At 41.5% G+C, this 16,536-nt stretch overlaps 1 protein-coding gene across 1 annotated transcript in view; it reads right to left on the bottom strand.

Annotated features, from left to right (window-relative positions):
• Positions 1–6,480, bottom strand: part of LOC104493601 (cytosolic phospholipase A2 epsilon-like) — an 18,838-nt gene extending 12,358 nt beyond the window's left edge. The window contains exons 1-4 of the mRNA XM_010136317.1: positions 6,438–6,480; positions 6,212–6,348; positions 4,896–5,027; positions 478–541 (exon numbers count right to left, since the gene is read on the bottom strand). Of these exons, the coding sequence (XP_010134619.1) occupies positions 478–541; positions 4,896–5,027; positions 6,212–6,348; positions 6,438–6,465 (361 nt within the window). The 5' untranslated portion in view covers positions 6,466–6,480. The remainder of the gene's footprint in view (positions 1–477; positions 542–4,895; positions 5,028–6,211; positions 6,349–6,437) is intronic.
• Positions 6,481–16,536: the final 10,056 nt, after the last annotated feature.

The following is a 16,536-nucleotide window of genomic DNA, read 5'->3' as shown; positions in this document are numbered from 1 at the left end:
GGGGGTCCCCCCCCCCCCCCCACCCACTCCACGCACACCGTAATCACATAATCAGCATGAACAAGGACAGGAATGAGTAAGCAGCAAAAGGCCGGTGCAGTGTTGCAGGTTCTCCCTTGCCAAGCAACAGCGTGTGCTAGACCACGGCAGCGTTCACACCCCCCAAGTTTCCACCACAGTCTTCCAACTCCTGTTACTTCCCTCGTGGACTTTCTGTTCTCATCACAGATTTTTTTCAGTCCCATCACACTGCAGTGATATTTCTGAGTCTCCCAGCTATCTCCACAGTTTTCCTTGGGCTACACAGTCACGCCACCTCCAGCGAATTCTCACTATTAACAAGTACGTAGTTCACAGACCTTAATCCCCAAGCAGACACAATACAGAGACTAAAACAGATCAAACATTTATCCAGCTTCAGCTGCATTTCCCATAGCAACAAGAGCAGTGACAAACAATTTAAATCAAAAATCTCACTTGTGTAAGGGCTCTTCATTTTTGTTTCATTCACATGTACTTCTAAACAGGAAACTTCACGAGACTGGAAGAGATAAGCAACAAAGTCACTAGTCACAGAAACAGTTCAGAAACCTCACTGAGGATCTAGGGATCCTGCAGGACCACTGGGCTTGGCTGTGATGTGCTGTGAACAAGAAATTGCAGAGGCTGATTTTCTTGTCTAAATCATTCAACCAATACTGTGGTCAAGGGAGTGAAGATAGCTGGGAATCTGCTCTGTTACACTTAAATACCATTTAATACCCAACAATTGACGCAAGAAATCTTTCTCCCCATCTAAGCCACTTGTTAACTTTTGTCTACAGAAAAGTGAGCTGGAGGATATCTACAATTCTAGAGGACAACTCAACAGATGGACCAGTGCTGTAATACCTTTGGGATGAAACTTCCTGAGAAAGCAGTGCATAGGCAGAAGTAGCAGCACAGGAGCATCACACAGTACTTTGGACACTGGTGTGAAAAGAGCCTTTGGCTCCAAGGTAGATATTTAGTAATAGTAGTCTGCAGTAACAGTGGATCCACTTCCTTCCAAAGTTTCCTTGTTTACTGCCATTTCATCAGTGAACAGCTCACTGGCACGGGCAGAGCATTGGTCCAAGCCTCTCCCAACACAGCAAGCACTATAAGCATGACCAAATTCAAATCTTTACAACCACACTTGTGACTCATCTGAAAAAAAGTGAAGGCTATGCCTAAAGGCATAGTTCTTCCAACAACATCTTTCCATTCTGCCTTACCATAAGAACACAAGCATAAAAAAATTAAACAATTACCACTAGTACGCCGTTAGTAATGATGTTCTCAGATACACCTGGACTGAAAAACACAAAGAAAAAGGTTTATTTAAGAGTGGGTATATGAGAAATAATCTTTTAAATGCAAATAGTTCTCTGAGCTCATTCTTTTCTACCTGCCAAGTGCCATCAGCACTTCCATCTTTCACCTCCATCTCGTGCTCACTGCCAGATCACAGTCCCACAGCTCCTAGGGACGCTCCCTCGTTCTTACCTGCCCTGATCAGCGTCACCTCTCCTTAGGCTGAATTACAAAACAAACACCGATCCTCAGCCATAAACAGTAAGTCAGACTGTCACTCAAGCAGGGATTTCACCAGATTCAGGAGAGAAATGCAACCATGGGAAAGATGCTGAGCTGGGATGTTTGAGCACAGGTACATGGAGCCAATTCTCCAATGTCGCATTACCTCTCTTTCTAAAATGCAAAGTTCTCTCATTACAAATCCTGTAACATTTAGGCTTTACTCACATATTTTCCAGTAGAAATTCCACTTCTAGTTCTTCCTGATTCTGAAAATAAGATTTATTTTTCATTTAAGGAAAATGAATGAACAAGCTGCTTCCTTTGATAGACCTCTGATGATTTTGTATAACCCTCCCTTGCAGGGTTTTGCTACTCCCAAACCTTGTACCATGATAATGTAGATGGATGGAGCCACCTTTGGTCACCCTTTCACTTCAAGTCTCTTCACCACTCTACCAAAACCAATTCTCCCCTCAAGAGGAGAGGAGAGGAGATATCGTTGAATAAGGTGGTGAAGGTTCCGTTATCAGTTTGTTAGCATGATGAGACATGAGTCAATCAATGCTGAGGAAGGGAGGTATAACAGGTGAATGATACAGGAGAACATACTTGAGAACAAATTGACCTAGGTAGTGAGTATGTCTGGGTTAAAACAAAAGAATTTGCCGAGTACGGTGACTAAACATTAAAAACAGGCAGGAGAAGAAACCAACTTGGAAAATGAAAGTTGCAGGGTGACGGGAAGAAGAGAGAAAAGGGAAGACTGAAGCCAGGAAGGAGAATGAGGGACAGAGCTCACAAGAGCCAGACCAAGATGAAAATGGAAGAAGAGTGTAAGAGCAGGAAATAGCAAAGAGTAACACATCCACAATTTCAGAGGGACTGAGTAATTGTATCGCTTTGCAACAACCATTTGCTGAATCAGTCCGTACGAGGATCAGCCAATTCAGGAAATACAGCACAAAACCATGTATCAGAGAAATCTTCTGTATCACCCACAGAGAGGAAAACACTAATTAGCAGAAGATATAAACCTCTTTCTCACAAGTGATGGTAAAATTTTTCATATTCAGAAGTAGTAACATTTACTTCCAAGTATCCCTTCTGTCTGGCCGCACAGCATACTTTAACTTAGAGAAGAGGCTGTGAAAACCATGCTGTCTGATAACGTAGCTGCCAAGGTATAATCATCGCTTCAGTACAGGTGAAAAGTGGGTAATTTTGTATTTACTGCTTCATGTCAGTAAAAGAGATATCTCAGGTGGCTTCTCTGAGAGTGGATCTGTGGCACACCATCCAGCAGCAGGTTGATGTTTGCTTATTTCTCCCAAAGTCCCCATTTCATGAGAATTAGGGTGGTTGCAACAGCCTTCTTTGATGAAGGCTGAGGGATTGATTTTAGAAAGCAGTCACATTACACAGATGCAAGACAGACTTATCAAGCATTAAATTGTGACCAAACTCATTGACAGACCATTCCAGCTTTGTCCAAAGAACAGCAGACGCACTGTTCAAGAGATCTCAGCTTGTAATCCTGCCTATTCCTGTCTACCTAACGTTCCCATCCTTCTTAAGCTGTTGTACACACGTTCATACAAATTATAGTTCTGTTAAGTGTCATTCACATTTTTGTGGGTGAACAACCTGAAACAAAGCAATGGAAGGACTTGTTAGACCACACAGTGAGCATGAGGCACAGCAGGAAGCGATCCTGATGCTCTGACGTTACCCACCCAGCCTCCTGAGTCCTCCTTTTGAGATACCTTGGTGGATTGAATAAATCATTATGGACAGAGGTGGCAGTACTGCCTATTATTAAGGTTGCTCAGAATGTTCCATACTAAGTCACTTTAAAAAAAAAAAAAAAAGATTAACCTTAAGTGTAATTAAAAGCCACGTACAGATCATAATCTGTGATGCCTCATGGGCACCTGAACAGGAGTCACAATCTGAACAAGGACAGTTTGACCAAGCGCTCCTGAGGCACAGCTCACCTTGTCTTATCTCCCCAACTTACGCCTAGCTAAGCCAATGGGTTAAACCAATTCTGCACATGCCTCAGAGCAAACTCACAGCTTGAATCAGACCTCAAAAATTATCTGCGTCACATGAGTTTCTTCCTAAGGACAGCTGTAGCCAGCTGGAACAGGTATATTGAAATCCTTAGTACAGGCCGGCTTTCTGGAAGAGCTGTTAATAAACAGTCTCCAAATCAGTATTAATATAAAAAACAGGCAAAAGTGTTTTCTGGACAGCCTGTCCAACACAGTGGATTAGAAATAAACAGAGCACATACAACTCTAAGGAACTGTAAACTGGAGCCCTTGCCAGAAGTGCGAAAAGCCCTGAACTCTCATTACTACACAGCCTCCAAGCAGAGAAGGTGTTGCAGAAAGTAATCTAAGTACCTGTGCTGCTCTTTTAAGAGATGGGTGTGATTTCCCCACCTGTCCTCTTAGCAACTTCACTCTCCAAACAATTCATAAGAAACTCTTTATCCCCACTTTAACACAACCAAACACAATATTCTTTCAGATATATGCAGCAAATAAAGCTCCTAGGTGACACACTAACCTAGGAGAAAAGAATAAACTAAATTCATAAGAACCTCTTTATCCCCACTTTAACACAACCAAACACAATATTCTTTCAGATATATGCAGCAAATAAAGCTCCTAGGTGACACACTAACCTAGGAGAAAAGAATAAACTACTGAGGAGATTCTCATTCATCGAGCCCTGTCCATTCTGTGCTGGCTCAGTCCCCCTAAAAGAAGTCTGTAACCCTGTAACAAAAGATCTTAAACAGACTTGCTGAGAATTTTTTTTTAAAGTTGTCATATACCAGGAAGAGTTTTTTTTAAAAAACTGAGAGATTTTCATGAGAATATACAATCATTTACAGGACAAAACCCCTGGTGAGGCTGAACAGAGGAACCCCTCATGAGCTACTGGCCAAAGGATCAGGGCACCCGCCCAGAAAAGGGGCCAGGTCTGTTCGCATCCCTGCTCTGTCAGTCTCCTACGATAGCAAGGAGATCTCTAATCATCACCTTCTTCATTTTGATTCTTACTTTCTCTGTTTTTTTCAAGACATTTTTGAAATCCCCCAAAAAATTCATTTTTCATTTAATTGCACTCACAACAGAGGGGTGACCTTTTCTGACCCCTTCTAAGCCCTGAGCATTTAATCTTGTGCTTTAATAAAGTCTTCTTAACGAGGTCTTTGCATGTGAGAGCTGATGTTTAATTTAGGTAGTAACTTCGGACAAAGTTCTGATCAAGAGTGTTATTTTATCTATCTACTTATTTTAAGTTGTGTTTTCATTTCTCACCTCTGGAATCAACTTAAAATTCAGGTGAACTTTTTTTCCAGGTTGGATTTTAGCTACATCAAAGCGAACAGTCAAAAGCTGGTCATCTGGTGTAAAAGTATCCTCATCACAGACTGTCAGCTCCAGGATGTTCTGAGGAGAGAGGCAAAGCAGAGTGTAAATGCTATATGCTGGGACTACCAAGCCCGAAAGGAAGGTCTAGCAAGAGTCAGCGTGCAGCCCTCACATTGTTCAATGCAAATAGACTCTTGCAACAGTGTGGAGCTCAGTCCACAACCCTGTGGCTCAGTCTGCAAAGTCAGGGACTAACCCTAGAAGAGGCAAATCATCAGATTTGACGATGAACAAGAGCTCAAAAGGAAGCAAAGTAACATGCATGATGGTAACACGGACCAGACAGAATAGGGATTACACATGCTGTTCATCACCTTTGTGGATTCAAAAAAACTCTTGAGAAATTTAGGCATGTCAGCAGAAAGTAATAACAGAAGGTAAACTCTTACCCCTTTGCAAATGGAAGGTAAAGTGCATTAACAAACTCTTTTAACAAGATTTAAATTGTAGTGATTCCCCTTGCAGTTCCGCGGGGCTCAGATTACCCAGAGCAGCATGAGAAGATGCAGCACTAGTAAGCCACTGGAAGCTGATCCCATGTTAGACCTTGTATCACCCATGATCTGACTGCTAATCTACGTCTGCTAACTTTACAAACATGTTAACAGGTTTTTACAGCTGCTCTGGGACAGAAAGAAGCATTCGGCTTTATTCCAGATAATCAATGCCCCCTGAGCTTACCTTCATTCCAAGCATGGAATAGGCCTGGTTCTGTTGTAAGTCTCTAAGTCAGACATGCAGTTTGTTTTCTTATAGCCTGTTAGAGTTTTGAAAATACGCCTGCTTAATGAGAGAAATAAGAGACATTTTAAAATTTTTGAAAAACAGTTATGGTACCTCTTACACTTTACAAGCAGCATCACAGTTATTGTATAAAGCAGGTATTACAAGCTCACAGCAACATACAGCAAAAATGTCCTCACAGTTGCGTAGAAGAGAATATAACCAATCCTCTAAAGAGTTTGTAAAACTTCCCGTCCAATTAATGGAGTTCTAGTGCTGAGGAGATGACAGAGACCAGTTAGGGCACCAGAGAATCCATACCAAGGTTTGCGTATTTATTTGCGGGTAGGAAACAGCATCTCTCATGCTGACTCCGATGATTTCTGCTCAAGCTTCTACATGAACCTCAAGGCTCTAATAAAGTCTGCACACAGCAGGTGAAGGCAGGGCCTGTGCACCACCGCAGCTGTGGATCCTACCTTTACTTCCCTTTGTATTATGAAGCGGAACGTTTCATTCCAGACAGGGTTCCTGCAGTTCCGTATGGTTCTTGTCCGGGCTTCCCGGCGTGAAGCTGTTGGCAGCCACAGCTTGACATAGCAATCAGTTTGGCTCACTGTGTTAACAAAAAGATGCATAATTAGTACAGCAGTACCTTTTTGTTATTTCTTGCTAACCAATAAATGTGCCATCTGTGATACTTACACAGATCTGCTTTGCGGAGATTTCTCATGCTTATAATTTTTACAGTGAGCCAGCACAACTGAGGCACCTCTGTCTGTAGAACAACAAGAAAAATACCTTCATAATTAGCAGATAACTCAGCTATAACTTACACAGCCTATCCTACAGCATAGCAAAGGCCATTCTCTCATTCATGAAATGAACATGTTTTCATTTTAAATATTTGAAACAATTTCTCAGAAGAAATTCTTTCTTGTGATTTGACACCATATAATTTCAGATTCCAGTTATGTTTACGAAACAATTGTGTTAAGTTTTCTAAAGGTTTAGGTTTTGGAGGTTAAGCTTTAATTCAGGGAGTAGTAAGAAATATAACGAGACAGTTTTCACAAAGTCAAGTCATTACATAATTGCCCCTGTAAAATCCAGCTACCCTCAAACTACAGGGTTTGCCCCTCAAGTTTCAGGCTGAGTGCAACAGATTAGAGCACAGCACTTCCCCATGTGCCAGCTTGGGGACCGTAGGATGCCCTCCTCCTGCTAGTAGGGACTGCTGCCTGCCTGCCTGCCACGTAACTTTACTACCGAACAGGAAAGATACCCTCCATTTTATAATGCTCCACTCAAAACATCACTGCTACTGGCCAGTTTGGCTATGGGGTATGTGGGATATATGGCTATGGTAACATTTATAACATCCTTCACCATACCAAAATACCTGACACTTAAAAGGAAATCAGTGACCAAAAGAGGGAAGAAATGGTTCTACAAGTGCACATCCCAGTATGGGATTCCAGAGCTCTTCAGTTACACCAGCAGGAGGAAGGTTGAAATCAGGGGCGGCAGAAGCAGCTGTTTGGTTTTTTGGTTTGGGTTTTTTTTTCTTTTTCGACTGTGTGACAGCAAGTGAACATAGCCTGTCATCCATAGATAGGGTCTACGTTAATCATAATGAAACCATGTTGCCACAACATGCAGAACTTATATGCGTGCATAAACCAGGAGCTGGAGGGAAGCCAGAACTGAAGAACACATGAATTACGAAATACCTCAACTATGTAAGAAAACAGAAAGCTGCAAACACAAACCGAATTACAGATTTGATAGGATGGCAGTAAAATTGCTAGTGTGTTAGATTATGCAATTAAACACAAAGAAGCAAGAATAAAAGTTAAAATTGCATATGAATGCTCACAGACTTTTGCATAATAGACTATTTTTTTAACACGTTCACATGGAAAAACACTAGGCTGACCCGGTTGATTTACCAAGGAGAAGGACTGAGGTATGACATCCCATAGCGTAGGGCTCTGCAGGGGAATAGCTCGAAGGCTCCACAACCCTCTCCATTTTTTGTTTTCTCCCTCTACTCCCCACTAAAGCTACATACAACCCTATACTTGGTTACAGGAAAAACAAGAAAATCTTGAAGAACATCAGAAGTAAAATACTACATACAGAAGGAGTAGCTCCATTAATTAAATTCAAAGGAGTAATTAAATCTTCAAAGTATCATGATTTCAGAGAAATTGTCTCATCAGGACCTCCTTGCATACATCTTATTTTGATACACCAGTGTCCTGACAGGAGCTGATCAACCATCTAAAGAGCAGTAAGTCATGAGGCTAGATGCTATTTACAGCCCACTGAAAAATTTGCAAGCCAATAGTTTTCTCTCAGGAAGTGCCATTTGAACAAAACCAACAAGTTTGAAAGAAACCCGTCAACCTCAGCAGAATTTTTGGCAGCAATGTTTCTAGAGATAGAATGACGGGAGCAGAAGATCAACTTTTCACCCCAAACACATGGGATTAATCACGCGTCCTCAGCTGTAGTACCATCCATGTCCAGGACTTTGGAGAAAACTTATTCATGAGTTGGCTGAAGCACTAATAAAACAGACACTAAACAGACACTAAACAGACACTAGCAGACACTAAACCAATTCTTGTTGCACAGTGCCAGCAGGTAGTGAGGTAGATGCGTTCCCAGAACCATCACAAAGTTAGCATCGTGTTTCTGCACTGAAAATAGCTAGGGAACAGGTTCAGGAAACTCTGGGGAAAAAAACACATCATAGAATTTCTGAATTTTTTTATCATTTAATATAATTTCAACCAGCCATTACTCAGAAAAGGGAATAATTTGCTACATAGGTAGTATGTGCTGTATTCAGTATTTTCCAACAGGTTTTACCAGTTCAGTTTGATTAAAATTAGTGTTCAGAATTATTTTAAGTGCCAGACACGGAATAATCCATTCTATCTAGTCATCTGCTGCCATAAAGCAAAGGAAAAAGAATTTGAAGACTGAGCCTTGGGTATATTGAGGTATGACTACCATCATATAGTGATGTCACCGTAAAAACCAAGACTAAAATCCAGCTCTCCCAGTTCCTTGCACAGCATCTGAACCGCAAGTTAATCACCTATCTATCTCACCTTCCCAGCTCCCAAGTCATAATGAATGTTTTCCACTCTAGAAAGCACACTCACAGAAGAAACAAATGTCCCCTTAACTAACAGTTCAAAATTATCACCTCTTGTAATAACAGTTAGGCTTAGGGAGAGATGGGAAAGGCTGCTGGGAGACCACCGGCATAGGCATTTTCCGTACTCCACAGCCCTCTTCCTGCCCCTGTACAGTACCTCATCTTCATGGGAAAGGCTGCTGGGAGACCACCGGCATAGCCATTTTCCGTACTCCACAGCCCTCTCCCTGCCGCTGTACAGTACCTCATCTTCGGTTCTGTGTGGATTTGAATGATTCCTTCTCCTGACTCCAATCTTCCTGTGCGGATTTGCTTGGATCAGCTGATCCTGGGGACAAGGAGACACAAGAGGAACCAGTGAAGAAACCCAGCGGTCAACAATTCCTAGTTTGTATTTTCTACTCAGATTCACCATGGCAATAGCGGGGGTCCCTACCATTTCTCTTCATGGTGGGATACACCTCCATCTCACCAAGATCATCTATCTGCTCTTAACAAATTTGCTCATGACAGACCCTTTTGACAAACAAAGATCAAAATTCCCCAGGCATCTGCTTTTGATGAATCTCAACCATAACGGCCAAACAGATCCTCCTGCCCCACCACTGATTTTTCCTTACCAAAGGTGAATAGGCTGATGATCCCATTAGTACGTCTGCTTCATAAAAGGCAACACTACAAGGTCCAGTCCGTGTGTCTTGCAGCTGGCAGGTGCTCCCAGACCACACTCTTTTCCAGCCAGCTGAGGGAGGGTTAAAGAGCTGTAAACATTGACTCATAGCTCCACCTCCCACTGATTTAAAAAACACAAAGTATGCATTGGTGTGTCACAGAAAGATCTTTTTTTTAAGTTTTTTTTAAGACCGCAGTGATCTAGTGGAAAAGAAGAGATAGGTCATGGGCTAACCCCAAAATAAAAGTTATCTACCATCATAAGGCTTGAATAAACACACACAGAGGGATATCGGGCGAAGTTGCAACCCTCACAAACTAGAGAAGACCGAACAGAACATTGTAGCTACTGATATCTGCTATTAGTTTCTCTAGTCCTAAAATCCATGCTTTGAATATTTTGGCATCTAGTTAAAGAAAACAGCTTGTAGCTGTTTAATAAGCTTCTCTCTTATTTCGGTTGCATAAGGGATGTTACGGGATAAGCAGAGCCAGCAGGAGACTTTGTTATTGAAAAGTTTTTAGTGAAAGCGCCGTTTTCAATTAAATTATGTTAGAAACCCATATAAGATTTAACACAAATTAGTACATATTATTTTTTTCCAAAATATTTATACATTCGTGTTGAAATTGTCAAGTCTGATTTCTTTTTAATTTTTAAATTTCACATTATTTTTGTGTAATAGCACTCAATACATAATAAAAAATTATGTAGTACCATTACTAAAATATGACAGAAGCCAGCTATTGCATTAAATAATTTTAAAATCACTAAGACGAGCTGTTATTCAATAGTGAGAAATTGCAGATGAACTAAGATTCTTTTAAAATCATTTATTTTATTTTTTAAGAATTCCAAAGTTTCTAAGTCAGACAGAAAACCTCTTTTTGAAGCAGCAGGACTTTTTATGAACAAAAATAAATATGACTTTCAACTATTTCTGAAGAAAGTATCTGACTATTCAAATTGTCCTGTGGAGGAGAGCTGCCTGAGATGAAGTTCCAAATTATCATTGTAGTTAGTTTGGTCTGTCATTGACTCAGGCACTGAATACGTAAGAGTTTCTGCTTTAGGTTGTATTATCATTTATGAAAAAAATTGTGAAAAATAATCGTTTATGAAAAAAATCCACCGCGCAGGGCCGAAGGGTGCGCTCATCGCTTGCAGTGAGCGTGGGAAAAACCCTTCCCAATCTTCGTTCGCGAAGCCAAGCCATGTGATGAGTTCCCAGCTACAGGTTTTTTGTTGGGTTGTTTTTTTATTTTGTGGAGCAGTCTTATTAGTATAGAGATCTATTTCACTTCGATTCTCTGGTAGTGCTTTTGAAGTAGTGCCCCCTGATTAGAAACAAGAGAATTTCAAGAAAAAAACTTCAAGAATAGAAGTTACGCCAGAGTTAGCTAATGTGCCATGCTCCCCACTCAACTCCCACCCCTTCCGCAAACTCCCCATTGGGACCTTTCGAGGATCTCAAAAATTTAAATTAAGCAATCTTCACTGCTCAGGCAGCTACGTCGCTATACTACACGTGCCTGATCTGCACACAAAGAGGGAGAGGAAATGCAGCTGAACAGCTCTCCCATGCGTAAGCAGACGTAGCCTGGCGATGGTAGGAAGTTGCCTGACCACAGATACTGTGTGTGATGAACAGCGGTGCGGATGACTCAGAAGCCAGGCAGCTGCAGGCCGGCAGACAAGACAGGATTTCACCAATACCATTTAGCAACGGAAACCTTCAGCAGTATGAGTTGCGTGATGATACGAGGTCTGGAGTCGCACTGACACTTAAACTGGGCCACAGGGCTCACAGAACTGGTGCCTGGGGCGGCAGCGGAGCAGACCGCTTGCAGCAGCACCAGCACAGCTCTGCAGCCTCTTGAGAGGCAGCTGCAAGAGCTGGAGACTCCCATTGGCCACCGAGATCCCAGCTCAGTTTTGACACAGACTCAGAATCACTTTCCTCTCACAGAAAATTGAGACTGATAATCGGTGATATCTCCGAATTCTTGCAGGGCTTCTGCAACTATTTTACGTCTAATATAAGGCAAAGGAGGAAAAGCCGCGGCTGACAAGTCTTGCAAGGCTGCTGACTTCTGAACGGTGCTGTGCTGAAGAGACAGAGACCTCTTGGGCTGAGCTGCAATACACCAGGGCAGTCACAGGGTCCAAATTTATTTCTAAAATACTGATTATTTTGTTCTACACGATCCCCTAAACAAAAGAAGTTGGGCACTATCTCCAAATATTAGACTTAATTTACATGACCCAAATAAAATATCCCCAAAACCTGAATCACTCGTAATCCCTTTTCGACCTAGATTTTGACGAAGTATGAAGTGACAGTGATTGAAAGCCGTAAGAAATGAGGATTTTGTGCAATTTTCAGAGCACCTGTTTAAAGCATTTGGGTAAGATGAAGAATAAGAGACGTTAAGCTGCACTTTCTGCTGTGATAATACAGAGAAGACCACAGGAAAAAAGTCTTTTTTGTGAGACAATAACAAATAACCTGTTTGACTTAATATTGTCTGTTGCACAGGAGTTGTACTCATTGTGTTCATATCCCGCTGGAATTAAAGTTTTGTTACAACACATGATTCAGTATGACCAGAATAAAAACATTCATGCTCACATTGCCAGCTTAGGCCTTGTTTACAAATTATTTGTGTCAATATTCTCAAGTTATTTCATAAGTGCTTCGACACAATCTGAGGTGACACAAGTGACCGTGACAACAGATGCACAAGCTGCTTTCTGTTATTGCTGAGGAGACAGCTCCCAAGAACGGAATTACTTCAGAGCACCTTCCTCCTCAACAGGACTCCTGGAGTCACTCCGCTCACCGCGGAGTGGGAATTCACCACTGAGGGAATGCTAAGTCACAGCACCCAGGATTTGCCTGCGTCTTCAGCTCAGACCAGAAGATATCACATATTTATCACTAACTCGTAGGAGACAGGGTGGTCCCACACTGGAGGTTCTGAAGTTGAACCTACACCAACAGTCAAGTGTATGATTGTGCACGTGGACTAACAGCCTCTGGGCAATGGAATTTATCAGGCTCCTAAAGCAAAAGAAGACAAGAGCTCAAGGCATCTTCAGTGCTTGTTCTTTACTGACACTCATTTTTATTACTTTTTGGTAACAGCTGTGGGCTTTACCTACAAAGATATGGGAAAATGTGCAGAACTAAGTACTGAGTAATCGCAGCTGAGTCACCATCACTGATGAAACGCAACACGTTTGTTCTAAATGTTCTCTGGCAGCTCCCAAGGGCTGAACTGCTCTTTGCAAGTCCCCAACTCCAGTGACTATGATTATCATCCTACACCACCCTGACACTTCAGTTATTTAACGAGAGCTACTCTCCCCTCAGCAGTAGTACAGGTGAGAAAATACAAAGAGCAAAATCAGAAAAACTCTTGGATTGAAATAAAAACATTTTAATAAGTGAAGGAAAGATGAAAAGAAACGACTGATGCAAAAGCAATCACTCACCATCCCCCACAAGCAGAGTAATGCTCAGCCAGTCTCAGAGCAACAGCTACTTCAGAATATTTCACTCTCAAGCAAAGATAGACCTCAAGACCAGTGAAAATGTCTCAACTTGACACACTTGAAGAGTCCAATTATCTATTTGACTTCAGAACAGATGTTCCCTAGCACTGAAGATTTCTCCAGGTGACAACAGTTAGAGTAATCCAAATAAGATCTACACAAGATATCGAATGAAAAGACAACTGTTCCGAAATAATTAACATCAATAATGTTCTGGGTTGATATCCCACCGTAGATAGCCAATGTAAAATAAATAAAGGAAAATACAGTTTTAAATTGGTGAAGTTTTTACTCACATCTGGAGTGAAATGATATATCACATCCCCAAACCCTTCTGCTTTAGGGTCAGAATGAAGAAAATACATCACTCGGGAAGAGTCAAGTCCTCCAGTGATTACTTCAGTTATTGCTACATTTCTTCCATTCCAAGGTCATGCAAAAAGCCTGCAGAATCTGGTCTGTTATTCTGGATATTGGAGTTACTTATAAGAATCAGCTTGTCAAAATCATCCTTACATGAAGAGCAGCAGCCAGTGAGAGGTACCACTTCTTCTGCCCACACCTGCCGAACTACGGTCCGCTCCTACAAAGGAGAGAAGGGAAAAGGCTCTATCTGCAAAGTTTCGGACTTAGTGGTTGTATAGCTGCCATCAGTCTTGATAGAACCTCTGCTTCTGACTGTTAAACGGCTGCTTCATGGAAAGGTATTTTAGAAAGAATAACCTCAAAAGCTGTGCTCAAGGAGGCATCAAAAGGACGAGATTATACTCATGCTTCTCTCCTCCTTTAGAAGCAGTGGGTAATGGCTGTTGATGAAACACACGGCATCAAGGCATTGTTTGTCTCCCGGTGGTTTGTCTTCCTGGCGATCAGGGAGCAAGCCCAGCTGCCAGTCAGGAAGGCAGTCAGTATTTGGGGAGTTGGTCTGTACCTATCTCCATTGTGCAAGGGAATCAATTTTCAGCCCTCAAAACATGATGAGCCATGGATAGCTGTCTCCATCACTGTCCCTTTACCCCATCCTAGAATAATTCCTTAGAGTAAAAGAGAGACTTTTATTTATTAGAGTAATTTAAATTGAAGCGCAGTGGAATAGGTGCCATAAAATGAGGACTTAAGGAACAAATTCAGATAAACTCTTGTGGTCCTGCAATTCTCCCTTGGCCCTCAAAACATGATGAGCCATGGATAGCTGTCTCCATCACTGTCCCTTTACCCCATCCTAGAATAATTCCTTAGAGTAAAAGAGAGACTTTTATTTATTAGAGTAATTTAAATTGAAGCGCAGTGGAATAGGTGCCATAAAATGAGGACTTAAGGAACAAATTCAGATAAACTCTTGTGGTCCTGCAATTCTCCCTTGGTAAAAAAAAAAAAAAAAACCACACCAAAAAACCACACCAATAGCCATAGAGAATTTCCAAAATGCCGCAGAGTTTTTCCCATTATTTCACTAAGCAATAGTTGTTGTTTAGTGTATTCATAACCTCCTATGGGATCATAACAGGTAACGCCTTTTTTCTGTCATTTATAGAGTGATACATTAGTCTAACGAGTTTATCCAATTTCAAAAGTGCCTGTTTCCCTCATTTGTTAAAGGATTATCACACTTCAGCCCCAGCTCATCCAGAATGTGCTTAATGAAGTCACAGCGTGAAATTTCATTAATTTAAAAAAAAAAAAAAAAAAGAATTCTTGAGAGTTGCAAACTCCACTCTCTGATCCCCAAGTACTTCAGCTTTACAGAACTGAAGGAGAACACAAGCAGAGTTTGTCACAGGAGGAACATCGGGATTAGATGCTTTGGACAAGCAGAAGTATCAGAGCTCCAGACGGGAAGCAGCATCTCTGGGGTGGTTTTGAGAGTGAAGCTCAGGTGTATCTCCAGAGCTGCCGTGCTGTTCTCTGAGAGGGCCACCTAAGGGCTGGTTCTAAGAAGAGAGGGAGCACACAAAACCAACAGGGCCTCAGAAATCCCAGTGAATTACTTATAGATGAAGTAATTTCATAATCATTGGGCTGACAAAAGCAGAAATCAGTGGGTTCACCAGCATTTCAGAACATTACAAAGACATACCGTAGTGTTTTCCTTGGGATTGGGTCTCATCAGCGAGGGAGGCATTAATAAAAATCTCAGTCCTCTATCCAGCTATTTCCACAGTACTTCTAAGGATTTGTCTTTGATAAATAAATCAAATTCAATTGGGATCAGCTATAGGTTAAAAAAAATTGGAGTAGAATACACAGGCAGAGAGAACATAAGTCTTGATGCCTTAAAAAAAAGCCAGAAAAACAGAGGGAAAAAAAATTACCATTTCCTGGGAATTTCTTTCAAATCAATCCTGTCTTTATTCCTAAGGGAAGCAAGGTCACACAATAAGGCTTCTTAGGACACTGGCACAACACAGCCTGGGAATTTCACGTTGACTTCCGAGTCAGGGTCAAGAGTGCAAAGCAAGGGGCAAAAATCAGATATTAAGGTCAAAGGCAGAGGATAAGTGTACAGCTGTCTAATAAGTGCCTGAAGTATACGTACTTTTGTGCAGCTCAGAGCAGGGTCCATAAATACTTTTGACTTCCTACACTGCTTGGGCGTATTTCCAGAAACACAGTAACGTAAGAAAGAAAAAGAGAGCTGGTTATCATTATTTCGATTGACAGCCCAACACTCATTTCCCCTAGCACTTCCATGTCTTTCCACCACCGTGAAAAATACCATAAAGACTGCGGGATTTGCTAATGAATGCACCTTTTAAAGGATAATAAAAATACCAAAGCAATCCTCTGGTCATTGAAAACGCGCCCTTTGAATTCAACACATCTATGAAAGCAAACCACAATTATGCCTCTAGAATAATTACATTTCAATCAGCAAACCTGGTTTTCTGACAATTAAGTAGAGAGGTAGGGGATTTTGCCCCAAACACCTGGCCGAAGAATAAATAGCCCATGAGAGTCAGATAGAAAATTGACAGCAAACTCTAAGAGAAAACTTGAATTTTCTGCTAACTGAATGGAGCTGACTGCCATGTCCTGACGTGGCGCTGTGAACTCTACAGGAGAGGGACCTCTGCATGTAACCCCAGGTATGTGCTACCTGGCGTCGGTTCAAAGAGAATACACGCTTTTCTAACTTTTTTCTCCTCATTTCTTCCTGACGCACTGCTTTAATGCTATTGACACGTTTTAAATGAACCTATGGCACAATATTTTCCTTAAAGCATCATATTGATTGTTATGCAGAGTCTCGTAATGGATCCACAGTAAAGGCCAAGGTAAAATCTGCAGATAAATCATGCTTAAACTTGCTGTGTTTCGCAGTGGAGAAATGAATGCAACCATCCACGCATCATTTTCTAGAACAAGTCACTTGTCGCGGTTTGAGAAGGGGGGCATTT

Source organism: Buceros rhinoceros, unplaced genomic scaffold, assembly GCF_000710305.1.
Source record: "Buceros rhinoceros silvestris isolate BGI_N320 unplaced genomic scaffold, ASM71030v1 scaffold7265, whole genome shotgun sequence".
In the NCBI taxonomy this organism is placed as follows: domain Eukaryota; kingdom Metazoa; phylum Chordata; class Aves; order Bucerotiformes; family Bucerotidae; genus Buceros; species Buceros rhinoceros.
This window is presented reverse-complemented; position numbering and strand designations above follow the sequence as displayed.